Below are 13,397 nucleotides of genomic sequence, written 5' to 3'. Positions count from 1 at the left end.
TAACTAGCTTTCTTTACTGTAGGTCTTTTCAATGCCTTTTATATTCACTCAGTACTTACTCATTTCTCTCTACAGAGAGCATATAATGGTAGTACGTTTTCCTGAGCACATTATTCCTAATGTGGAATAGTGACTGAGAAACAGCCAAAGGGCGTTTTTTGTTTCTAAGATAACAGACAAGTTTTAGCTGTCCATTAGTGTTAATTCCTTTCACACCACCATATAAAAAAACCTTTCTCCTCAAAGTTGTAGTATGGAATTGCCATTGTCAAGAACTGAAGTAGTATTGTTTAAAGCACTCTGAATAGTGAATAATATTTAATGTTGTTATTCTTTGAGCATTAGTATATATTAGTACTGTTTTTATATTATTAATTCTAAGTCCTTGTTTCTTGATCCAGTTTCTGGCAATCTTGTAAGATACTAGAGAATAGTTTATCAGATTTGGGATGCTTGGACAGGAGTCTCTGATGAAGAACAGCCACACTAGCGAGTATCTGAAGTCCATCCTAATTGATTAAGATAAGGCAGGGCTGAGTTCGGTGGCTCACACCTGTAATCCCACTACTTTGGGAGGCCGAGGCAAAAGGATCACAAGGATCACTTGATGCAAGGAGTTTGACACCAGCCTAGGCAACACAGAGAGACCCTATTAAATAAATACACACCATTTTTTAAGAAGATAAGGGAGGATGAGAACAGCCAAGGTAACTGAGTTAACCTATGTAACAGGGTGAAAGCTTTTTAGGTATCATTACCCTTTTCTGTGAACAGTCAAATGGGACCATTTGTGGTATTAATAAAAGAGACATCAACTATTCATTAGCATGTTCAGTTAAGATTATAGACTCTGATACAACTTTCTATTTTTGGCATTAAATATCATTTATAAGAGTCTCCAAAGTAGAAAGTCAACTTTGGTATATAAACTGGAACTCTTAGGAAATGAATTTCCAGATTGGGCAGCTCAATGAGTAAGGCAGACTGAATAACACAGAAGACGGTATTTGCTTGTATACTACCTAAAAATTCTTAAGAGTGTCCTTCTTGCCCTGTAAGCTTAAATCCAAGTCAAGAAGATAGTGGTACTTAGATTCTTCAGACATATATAGGTTACACTGTGATTTAATAACTGACCTTATGGTAAACCTCATCTGGCTCCTTCAATATCAAATTTTCAGTTGATAACATTACATTAAAAGTTGCTTTTTGCCAGGCACGGTGGCTCATGCCTGTAGTCCGAGCACTTTGGGAGGCCGAGACGGGCGGATCATGAAGTCAGGAGATCGAGGCCATCCTGGCTAACATTGTGAAACCCCATCTCTACTAAAAAATACAAAACAAAATTAGCTGGGCGTGGTGGCGGGCGCCTGTAGTCCCAGCTACTCAGGAGGCTGAGGCAGGAGAATGCCGTGAACCCGGGAGGCAGAGCTTGCAGAGAGCCGAGATCGCACCACTGCACTCCAGCCTGGGCGACAGAGTGAGACTCTGTCTCAGAAAAAAAAAACCAAAAAAAAAGTTGCTTTTTGTTTTTGAAAAATTGGAGCCATGTGATGTGAGTCTGATATCTGAATATTCTTAGTAGTTAGGAGTATAAGAGGTAGAAGATTCTGCTTTAAAGTACTTAAATCCCTAACAAGGTAGTTGATAATATCTATAAGATTGCAGTCTAGGTGAGCTTTTTATCTTTAAATAAGATTTGTGGAGAATTCTACTGAGACATTGCTGTGAATACAAGATTAAGAGTCTACCAGCCACAACCCCTGCATATTTATAGTATATTCTGTGAAACTAAGTACTTCTCATACTAATTATTATAGTGGATATAGTGTCAACTGCTCATTTCTAAAACAGTTGATCGATCACTAAACAATCTCTTTTTCCTTTGGACAGCTGGAATGTTCTGAAGAACTGGGTGATCTTGTGAAATCTGTGGACCCTACATTGGCACTTAGTGTGTACCTAAGGGCTAACGTCCCAAATAAAGTCATTCAGTGCTTTGCAGAAACAGGTCAAGTCCAGAAGATTGTTTTATATGCTAAAAAAGTGAGTTCAATGAAACAGATTCTCAGCATGAATTCATCGAAGCATGGACAGAGAAATTAGCCTGTATTAACTCTTGGTTACTTTAATAGTGAATTTCCTTTCATTTTGATTTACTTTGAAATATATAAAAATTCTCTTACCCCTCATATCAAATTCATACTTGTTAAATTGAGACAATTACTCTTGCATGGCTTATCAGAATTTAAGATAGCAGACATGTTTAACATGTTAGAACAAACTTTTGAAATACTCATTTATTGAAAATGGATAAGCCAGGCCAGGCGTGGTAGCTTGCGCCTGTAATCCCAGCACTTTCGGAGGCCAAGGTGGGCAGATCACTTGAGCTCAGGAGTTTGAGACCAGTCTGGGCAACATGGTGAAACCCTGTTTTTACTAAAAATACAAAAAAGTAGCCAGGCGTGGTGGTGTGTGCCTATGGTCCTAGCTACTCAGGAAGCCAAGGTGGGAGGATCACTTGAGCCCAAGGGGCAGAGGTTTCAGTGAACCGAGATTGCACCTCTGCACTCCAGCTTGGATGACAAAGCAAGACCCTGTCTCAAAAAAAAAAAAAAAGAAGAAAATGGATAAGCCAGTTATAAAAATTGACAGGTGTTTATTCAAATATGTCATCATCAGGGTCTAACTGGGCACTTTAAATCGAAAATGAATTTGTGCTTTCACGAGTAGTTCTATATTAGCAAGATTTTATAGTAGAAAAAGTCTTTAAATGCTATGAAATTGAAACTTAGAAGCAGCGTTTAAGTCTTTGTTTGTTTATAGGTTGGATACACTCCAGATTGGATATTTCTGCTGAGAAATGTAATGCGAATCAGTCCAGATCAGGGACAGCAGTTTGCCCAAATGTTAGTTCAAGATGAAGAGCCTCTTGCTGACATCACACAGGTAATGTGATTACAATATATTTTGTAGAAGCTGATTGAAATGGAGAGTGGGGGCCAGCCGTGGTGGTTCACGCTTGTAGTCCCAGTACTTTGGGAGACCAAGGTGGGAGGATTGCTTGAGGCCAAGAATTCAAGACCAGTCTGGGCAACATGTGAGACCCTGTAACTACAAAAAATTTAAAAATCAGCTGGGTGTGGTGGCACATGCCTGTCGTCCCAGCTACTCAGGTGGCTGAAGTGGAGGGACAGCTTGAGCCTGGAGGTCCAGGTTGCAGTGAGCTGTGATCATGCCATTGCACTCCAACCTGGGCAACAGAGTGAGACTCTCTTAAAAAGAAAAAAAAAAAAAAAAAAAGAAACTTAAGAGTTTGTAGAAATTAAAGCTTTGTCACTCTATATGGATAAACCTCAAATGCCTTGCAAAAAAAAAGCAAGTTGCAAAAGAATGGATAATATGAAACCATCTGCATGTAGTTTTAATACATGCAAAACAAACATCTTATTTAGAGATGTATATGTATTAAAAATATGAAAAATACATGGGGATGATAAAACAGGATAGTAGTTGCCACTGGGTATGGGGAGAGGGAAGAGATGCATTTGGAAGTGTGAGTCAGAGTCCTTCATATTGTTTATGCTGTTGTTTTTCAAAAGTTTATAAAAATAAAGGTCAGTCTGGGCATGGTGGCTCATGCCTGTAATCCCAGCACTTTGGGAGGCTGAGGTGGGCGGATCACCTGAGGTCAGGAGTTTGAGACCAGCCTAGCCAATATAGCAAAACCCTGTCTCTACTAAAAATAACAAATTATCCAGGTGTGGTGGCAGATGCTTGTAATGCCAGCTGCTTGGGAGCAGAGGCAGGAGAATCGCCTGAACCTGGGAGGCGGAGGTTGCAGTGAGCTGGGATTGTGCCATTGCACTCCAGCCTGGGCAACAAGAGCAAAACTCCGCCTCAAAAAAATAAAATAAATAAAATAATAAAATAAAGGTCTATTGGTTCAATTGTATTCTGCTATTATGTAATATCTTGAAATATTTTGTAGTTTTTATCAGAACTGAAAATAACTGTGTTCTCTAGAGGACAAAAATTTGTTCTTAAAGTGTTCATATTGTCCAAATAAAATTCTCAGGTAAAGAAAGAGCTCGTGCATAATTTTGTCTACATACTCTCCATAGTATCTTAAAACAATTTCTTTTAAATCTATTTTTTTTTGTAGATTGTAGATGTCTTTATGGAATACAATCTAATTCAGCAATGTACAGCATTCTTGCTTGATGCTCTGAAGAATAATCGCCCATCTGAAGGTCCTTTACAGACGCGGTTACTTGAGATGAACCTTATGCATGCGCCTCAAGTATGTGTTTTAATGCTTTTTAGGCATGTTTCCAACATTGTTTTAGTAGTTGTGCAGAGCATCTCAGATTGTCATGCAAAGCTACTGAGGTGCCTACTCCTTATACAAGAAAATTTAGCTATTATAATATTCTTTTGTACTTTCTTTAACAGTTTACTATTAAACCTTAATCTGTAATGGATGTTGAATTACTCATATAAATGGAGTGGACAATTAACTTTCCTTGTTTGTGGTTTTACAGGTTGCAGATGCTATTCTAGGCAATCAGATGTTCACACATTATGACCGGGCTCACATTGCTCAACTGTGTGAAAAGGCTGGCCTACTGCAGCGTGCATTAGAACACTTCACTGATTTATATGATATAAAACGTGCAGTGGTTCACACCCATCTTCTTAACCCTGAGGTATTTCAGTTTCTTACCTGATAGATGGTGTTAGTTGTGATTAATAGGTACACTGAAAATGTGTTTGTGGTACTAAATATTAATGATTTCGTACCACCATGAGGTTCAACGTTATTTCATTTATTCATTCATTCATTTTTGTCTTGTAGTGGTTAGTCAACTACTTTGGTTCCTTATCAGTAGAAGACTCCCTAGAATGTCTCAGAGCCATGCTGTCTGCCAACATTCGTCAGAATCTGCAGATCTGTGTTCAAGTGGCTTCTAAATATCATGAACAACTGTCAACTCAGTCTCTGATTGAACTTTTTGAATCTTTCAAGAGTTTTGAAGGTAAGTAGGAGTTTTTGAGTTTTTTAAAAAAGTACTTAAGATAGCCAAGAAGAGGTATGCTTATGATCAGGCTATTGGAAATTTTGTCTTTCTTTCTTTTTTTTTTTTTTTTTTTTTTTTGAGACGGAGTCTCGCTCTGTTGCCCAGGCTGGAGTGCAGTGGCCGGATCTCGGCTCACTGCAACCTCTGCCTCCCGGGTTTACGCCATTCTCCTGCCTCAGCCTCCCGAGTAGCTGAGACTACAGGCACCTGCCACCTCGCCTGGCTAGTTTTTTTTGTATTTTTTTAGTAGAGACGGGGTTTCACCATATTAGCCAGGATGGTCTCGATCTCCTGACCTCGTGATCCGCCCGTCTCGGCCTCCCAAAGTGCTGGGATTACAGGCCTGAGCCACCGCGCCCAGCCTGGAAATCTTGTCTTTCTAAAAATTTGTTCTATGGGACATTTTAATTTTTATTCAATAAATGTTGTCAAGGCCCTTTTATGTTGGATCCTAAGGATATGCAGTGAACAAGACCATCTGTTTGGATATTTTATAGATGAATGAAAGGTAGAATTTTAAGAGAAAAATATGTAGTGGTGTTGAAATCGTATAAAATGAAAATACAGGTTGAGTGTCCCTAATCTGAAAATCCAAAATGCACCAAAGCCTGAAACTTTTTGAGCACCAACATAATGCTCAAAGGAAATGCTTGTTGGAGCATTTCAGAAATTGGATTTTCAGATTAGGGATGCTGATCAGGTAATTATAAAGCGAATATTCCAAAGTTGAAAATTTGAAACATGTCTGGTCTCAAGTATTTTGGATAGGGGATACTCAATCTGTACTAATGATCGGGTATAATAACATTTTATGCTTATATGTCTGACTCTTACAATAGCAGGTGATTCTCGCCAAGGGCATTTTGTGATTTGCTATTTAGCAGAATTTCTTAACCTTAGTACTATAGACATTTAAGGCTGGATAATCATTGTAGAGGGGTATTCCTGTAGATGTAGAATATTTAGTGGAATATTTAGCAGCATTCCTGGTTTCTACCCACTAGATGCCAGTAGCGTCAGCTCCACCAGTTGTGACAACCAAAAATGTCTTCAGACATTGCCAGTGTCACCTGTGAGGAAAATCACCTCAGTTGAGAACCACTGCTATGCAGGGAACTAACGTAATTACTGTTGGGTGGCTAAGTTCTGGTCCTCAATTGCCTTTCTCTCCTCTTTGTAGTAGTAGTGCTCTATTGAGAAGGGGTAAGAGAGTCTACTAGTTTTCTTAATGTTTTCTTAATTTTCACAGTTTTACACTGTTTAGTACAGCGGTCACTAGCCACATATAGCAGCTATTTACATCGAAAGTTATTAAAATTAAATAAAATTTAATATTTAGTTATTCAGTCACTCTAGCCACATTTCAAGTGCTTAATAGCCACGTGTGGTTAGTGGCTATTACATCGGGGGGCAAAGATAAGATTTTCATCATTGCAGAAAGTTCTTCTGGACAATACTGCACTAAATTCTTCCCAAATTATTTTGTATGTTTCCTATAAACTGCATATTGAAAAACACCAGGTATTGGGGTCTTCATTTAAAATTTCCCATATAGGGGCACAGTGGTATATGCCTTTAATAATCCCAGTGCTTTGGGAGGCCAAGGCAGGAGGATTGCTTGAGGCCACAAATTCAAGACCAGCCTGGGTAACACAGCAAGACCCCATCTCTACAAAAATTTTCTTAAAAATTAGCCTGGCATAGTGGCATGCACCTACCTACTTAGGAGGTTGAGGTAGGAGGATTGCTTGATCCCAGGAGTTTGAGGCTGCAGTGAGCTATGATCGTGCCACTGCACTCCAGCCTGGATGACAGAGACTTGCCTCAATAAAAAAGAAAAAAAGGAAACATTGGGTTGAATTGTCTGTTCTTTAGAATTAAAGTGCAAATCCATTTTACTGATCTGATTAATGGAATAATTAGTATTTTTATCGAGCTTTTTAAGCAACCAACTTATATTTGGGAGTATTCAATGTAACAGTATTTTAATTGCATAAATGCTTTTCAGTCATTCTCAAAAGTGTGCCTATGCTTAATTGTAATTACTTGTTTCTTTAAGGTCTCTTTTATTTTCTGGGATCCATTGTTAACTTTAGTCAGGACCCAGATGTGCACTTTAAATACATTCAGGCAGCTTGCAAGACTGGGCAAATCAAAGAAGTAGAAAGAATCTGTAGAGAAAGCAACTGCTATGATCCTGAGCGAGTCAAGAATTTTCTTAAGGTAAGTGGTTTTGAGTAACGTGTTTTCTGGTTGGATTCCAGTTTAGCAGTTCTACAAGGGTTTGGTCGTAGTTCAAAAATATTTTTTCCCTAAATGTGAAATTGTTAGCATTCTTAAGTTGTGTGCTGGATTATTTCTTCCAAACATAATACTCTGTGGTTTCCTTTGAAATACGGAAGGAAATCGGTGAGTAAGAATGACCATCTGTTTAAAAGAAGAAAAAAAATAGCATTATTTCAAAGGAATTTCCTTTATTTTAATTTTGGATGGAAAAATTTAGAAAAGTGGTTATATACTTTCAGAGTCATTTGAGAATCATTTAGGCTTTTGAATATTAACATCAGCTTGCTCTTCATACCATTTTGAGGAGCCTCTATGGTAGGCAAAGGGATCTGTTATCTAAGGAATGTATAGGCTTACCTCTTTCATCAAGTTTGCCCAACTCTAGAAACTAAAATATTATTCATATATAATTCATAAATTAAAGATAAGATCAAACAAAATGCTCAGCTTTGTGATACATGAAATGAGTTATAGAGAAGTAAGGACCACCTGTGTTGCAGGGAGGAGTAATGGTGGAGACATTCTGAACTCTAGAAGATCCCTAAGGGCAGTTAATTTTGTTTAATGTTTAACTTAGCTTTAGCTTTATTCTACCAGTTACTTTGTGAGGGAAATAAAACTTTAAAGTTGATAGCTATCTCTAAAAGATCAGGAAAACTACAGAACACTTAGATTACTGCTCTCTCACTGCCTATTATGTGTGTGTGTGTATTTTATATATATATATATAAAATGATTCCTGAGACTTTATAGAAAGTGCTGAAGTATGTTTTGTCTTGGAAGAATTTTAAATTACAAGTGAAACCAAAATGTTTATTGTAGAATACAGTACAAAAAGTAGGCTTTTCCTGCTCCCAGACCATCATCATTTGTGCCTGTGGTTGCACTGGCAGATTGTTCTTTTGAAGAATTTACTACCTGGGCTCTAGATGAAATAGCAAAACCCTTAGGGATTTTAGTGTAATGAGGTAGTCAAAATGTTGAAATTGCTCTACATTTTAGATTAAAAGATACACTTTTCAAAAAAGTGTAGCTTTATAATGTCTTTGGCCATCATGAATATTCTGGGTAACCTAGCTAGTATGCTATGTTTGGACCAAAACTTTCTGGTATCAAAAAACCCCTCCAGATGAGAAAGATTTGATACTCTGTGCTTGACTAGTGTACCCATACTACTGATTCACTTCCTTCTGTGAGTATCATTACTATTTCCTTCAAAAAAAAAAAAAAAACAAAAAGCTGCTACCAGATTCTTTTGGGGGCAGGGGGTGTTGGGGGTTTTTTGTTGTTTTTCTTTTTAAGCTTTGAAGTTCAGGGGGGTGCATGGGCAGGTTTGTTATATAGGTAAACTTGTGTCATGGGGGTTTGTTGTACAGATTGTTTCGTCACCCAGCTATTAAGCCTACAACCCATTAGTTTTTTTCCTGATCCTCTCCCTCCTCCCATCCTCCACCCTTGAGTAGGCCCCGTGTCTGTTGTTCCTCTCTGTGTCCATGTGTTCTCATCATTTATCTCCCACTTACTAGTGAGAACATGCAGTATTTGGTTTTCTGTTCCTGTGTTAATACTACCAGATTCTTACATGATTTTTGTTTTTATTGAGCCCTCAGCTTTTATGCTTAAATTGTAACTTCTTTAGCTTTGGATTTTAATATTTGAGTTACATATATATGGAAGGCAAAATGAAGTTAACTGCTATCATTTAATTATCACATTCTTGAGCTTTAAAAAAATCCTCTAGTAAAGACATAAAAAATAATCCTCTGGGTACTAGGATGGTACTGCCTTAGGTTTGCATATCCCATGGGATCTAATCAGATGAAGATTTCCCCTCCACACTTGTGAATTAGGTGCAAGCCTGATATACTAGGGGTGTGGATGTGGATTATGAGCTTTTGAGTCAGTCAGACCTGTTTCAAATTCTACTTAGCCACTGTTTGTTCATTCAGTATATGTCTAGCCGTTACCTCAGGCAAGTTAATGAATGTGCCTCAGCCTCAGTTTCTTCAACCATAAGCTATGTTTATTTATCAAGTACCTTGTATACTATAGATGTTGAGGTAGTAACTATTACTGATAAGTGATAAGCCTTGGAAAAAGGTGGAGTCAGCTTAAATGGGATTTCTGTCAGGCAGGTATTTATTTCTCTTTGATATCAATTTGTACCTGACTCTTTGAAGGAATTTACTTCCGGCCAGGATTAGAGGTGAATTTAGTGTCTTATGTCTACATAATTTGACATGGGAGCTCAATACTAAGATGCAACTATCACATTTATCCTCTGATGCCAGTGTTGAGGATGAACATAATAGATTCCTTGTTAACCTATAGTACATGGTTACGATGCCTCTTACCACTGTCATTAAACTTAATTTTAGAGGTACTAGCTACATGATAATTTACTGGTGTTGTAAGTAAACCCTGTGTCATAAGAAAAATACCGTTGACTCTGATCTTGAATATTCGAGTGCCAATTGTGTGTTAGCCACCAGGAATAAAGAGATTGGTAGAACATAACTTCTCCTTTAAGGTACCCTGTGAGCAGGATAAAGTTGTGTCATTAGCATCACATGGCTTATGCCCTAAGTTTGTAGAACTGTAAACTCTCTGTAGAAAGCATGTAACTGTTCATCAGACCCATGATCTGCTCCTTGCTACCTCTGATCTTATTTTCTACCTTTCTTTTTTTCTTCTTTCCTGGTTTATCTTCAACCACACTGGCCTGCTTGCTATTCCTGGAACTCCCCCAACCCTGTCCTGCCCAAGGGCCTTTGCTTGTGCCCTGTACTACTTATTCTCTCATGACCTTCCCCTTCTTTGGGTTTCTGATTGAATGTCATAAGAGAGGATGTCTCAGGTTGCCCTGTTAAAATAGAACCCATTCCTACCCCATTTTGCTTGTTTTTCTTTATAACACCACTGTGTACGTCTCCTCCCACTAGAATGTAAGTTCCTTGATAGAATGGACTCTGCTTCCTTTGTTCCCTGCTGTATCTCCAGTAACTAAGAACAGAGTCTGATACTTGGGTACTCATAAATATTTGTTAAATGAACAAATTTATGTTGAAGAAAACCTCTATGTTAATATAATTTCAAGTTTGATCTTAAAATCTTTAACCATTATAACTGGCGGTTAATTAAACATTTAGTAGGTAATTTAGTATTATTAAAGTGTTAATAACATTTCTACCATGTATAAAATCATGTGCAAATTTTAGCAATCAAGAAAATAACCTAGATTTTGTCTTTTTAAATCTGAAATTTTCTTTTGGAATACAGTTAGTATTCCACAAAAGTGGAATTATTTGCCACAGAAGTTTAAACACCTATGCATGAAAATAAAGTAATCCTAGATTATTTGTAAGTGATAAAGTTAACAAAAATATTTTATATGTGTGTAGGTAAGATGACTAGTGTGTTGATCCATACTTTTTTGATGTTCATTTAGTAGGAAAAACATAACATACTAAAATTTTTGCATAGATAGATGCAGACAGATTCTAGAAATGATTGTAACAGCTATTAGTGCAGAGTTTCCATGGTGTTAAACAATACTTGCTTTAGAAAACCTTCCTTAATGTCGAAAATGTGCAGCTTTACAGACATTTTTATTTTTTAATGTAGGATGGCTAAATTAAAATTAAGATTTACCTTGGTGTTCTTGGAACACTTCATAGACTAGTCTTTGTATTATTTATAATTGAGTAACTAATATCCCCTAGTCTCAGGAGCCATTTTATTCTAACCTTGAAAATAATGTTCTTAGTGGCCATCACTGGGGAAAGTTCTACCCTACTTAGTTCTGCTTCCCTAGTAGACTATGTTAGAGGAATCATTTATTGAAGAATGTTTCACTGTGTATAAATGAATTCCTGATGGAAACTGTTGTTTTTTGTGCTCTACCTTATGTCTGTGGAATGTAACAGGACATGTATCAGGTAAATGCCCAGTACAGGTTTTACTTACCTGTCTGTAACATCTTCTATGTCAATCTATAAGTAGGATTGTAGTTTGGTATCTGTAATGGAATGGTAAAAGCAGTTGGCAATTTAAAGAGGTCTTTTCTTTAAATGCTGTTTTTTTTGGGGGGGTGGGGGGCAGTTCTTATGGCCACATGTAGTCACCATCATGCTGCTCCTTGTAGGCTTTGTTATAATAGAGTATTAGAGACTGGTTGTCTAGATTGGATGTGGGGAGGGATAGAAAATCATTAGTTTGAAACAAATGTGAGCCATTTATGCCATATGTTTGACAATGTGACTATAGTTATTAAGTTGATTTCAAATACAATGGAAGTGTGACTACCAATGAAAGTCCCAGTGTGGTGACTCTCAGATGAGTGGCTCTCATCTGAGAGCCACTGCTGGCTCAGGTATCTTAATTTGTTACTCTTGTTTTCTGATAAAGGGTGTGTATGGGAAGGACCTGGTATCTTGCTGTGTGAATCCAAGTATTGCTTAGTAAAAATTTACTGAAACTGGGATGTACACACTCAACTATTGGGACGTTCTTTCTTTAACAGAAGAGCCATGCTTGTGTGAGCCTCTCTTGTTAGTGTAGAACAGATTCTCATATTTTACATAGATTCGATACCTCATAGAAGGAGAAAGTTAAAGCTTCCTTTTGTTTGTCTTTTTTTCAGGAAGCGAAACTAACAGATCAGCTACCACTTATCATTGTATGTGATCGATTTGACTTTGTCCATGATTTGGTGCTCTATTTATATAGAAATAATCTTCAAAAGTATATAGAGATATATGTACAGAAGGTAAGTATGTAGGGTAATGTAAAGGTATAATCTTACTGTAGATTTTATTTCTCATATTCTGGAAATCCTTTTGAAACTCTGCTCAATAAGAGTGGTCTGCAGCTTTTAACGTGGGTTTTTTTGTTTTTGTTTTCGAGACAGGGTCTTGCTCTGTCACCCATGCTGGAATACAGTGGCACAATCATAGCTCACTCTAACCTTAAACTCCTGGGCTCAAGCAATCCTCCTGCCTTAGCCTCCCAAGTATCTGGGACTGCAGGTGCATACTACCATGCCCAGCTGCTTTTAATACTTTTTTCCCCATAAAATTCTACATGCTTTCCTAGCAAGCCGACTCAGGGAAGGGGAAAAGAAATGCTTGCCAAGTGTGTAAAATATAAGAATAGAACTGCTATTGTTGAAAAAGTTGGGTGGCCTACGGCCCTACTAACTTGATAGGCCTTGAGGTATCCATGTAGAAGCCCTAGACTCTAAAGCGGAGTTTTCAAACCATCTTAAATACAGCTATTAGATACTTCACCTTCTAACTGTAGAAACAGGCAGTATTGCTATTATGGGAGCCTTTTAATTAGATAGTCTTACATAGTCATCTTTGACTGTAGTTTCTTTGGACTTATTTATCATATGGAACAATGCTTGGGTAACTAATAGAGAATATAGTATATGTGCTTTCAATACTTATTAAACCATGAAGTCTTGCTTTTAGCCGGACCTCCTGCTGAATTCCTCTATCTAGTTGCAAATTTAGACCCTCAGTTTATTACTGAATTTAAAAACTGAACTTAAAGAAAAACTGAGCTTAAAAGTGATAGAGATAAATGGTTTTATTTTTTCTAATTCCTCTTTGCTTTTAATAACAGTGACATTCTTCTACTTTTTTTAACCACAGGTGAATCCAAGTCGACTTCCTGTGGTTATTGGAGGATTACTTGATGTTGACTGTTCTGAAGATGTCATAAAAAACTTGATTCTTGTTGTAAGAGGTCAATTCTCTACTGATGAGCTTGTTGCTGAGGTTGAAAAAAGAAACAGGTGTAGTACCATTTTAACGGGGATAAGTTACTCTTTCTTAGCATGGCAATAGATAAAAATATAGGTAGTCAGTTGTTCCAAAACTACTCAACACCACGTGGAGAATAATTTCCTGAAGACACCTCACGTAGAGGTGATAAGCTAGCTAATAGTGCCCAAAAAAAATCTGTTTTCTGAAACATTATAGCTGTCATAGCATATCTGTTAACCTGGTTGATCCTTTTTTTTGG

At 37.4% G+C, this 13,397-nt stretch overlaps 1 protein-coding gene across 3 annotated transcripts in view; it reads left to right on the top strand.

Moving 5' to 3' along the window:
* Positions 1 to 13,397, top strand: part of CLTC (clathrin heavy chain) — a 75,945-nt gene that overhangs the window by 42,919 nt on the left and 19,629 nt on the right. For all 3 annotated transcript variants that reach the window (XM_025363340.1, XM_025363341.1, XM_025363342.1), the window contains 8 exons: positions 1,894 to 2,046; positions 2,827 to 2,949; positions 4,166 to 4,303; positions 4,545 to 4,709; positions 4,859 to 5,039; positions 7,141 to 7,304; positions 12,010 to 12,135; positions 13,025 to 13,167. In XM_025363340.1, the coding sequence (XP_025219125.1) occupies positions 1,894 to 2,046; positions 2,827 to 2,949; positions 4,166 to 4,303; positions 4,545 to 4,709; positions 4,859 to 5,039; positions 7,141 to 7,304; positions 12,010 to 12,135; positions 13,025 to 13,167 (1,193 nt within the window). The remainder of the gene's footprint in view (positions 1 to 1,893; positions 2,047 to 2,826; positions 2,950 to 4,165; positions 4,304 to 4,544; positions 4,710 to 4,858; positions 5,040 to 7,140; positions 7,305 to 12,009; positions 12,136 to 13,024; positions 13,168 to 13,397) is intronic.

This window comes from Theropithecus gelada, chromosome 16 (genome assembly GCF_003255815.1).
Source record: "Theropithecus gelada isolate Dixy chromosome 16, Tgel_1.0, whole genome shotgun sequence".
NCBI lineage: Eukaryota > Metazoa > Chordata > Mammalia > Primates > Cercopithecidae > Theropithecus > Theropithecus gelada.
This window is presented reverse-complemented; position numbering and strand designations above follow the sequence as displayed.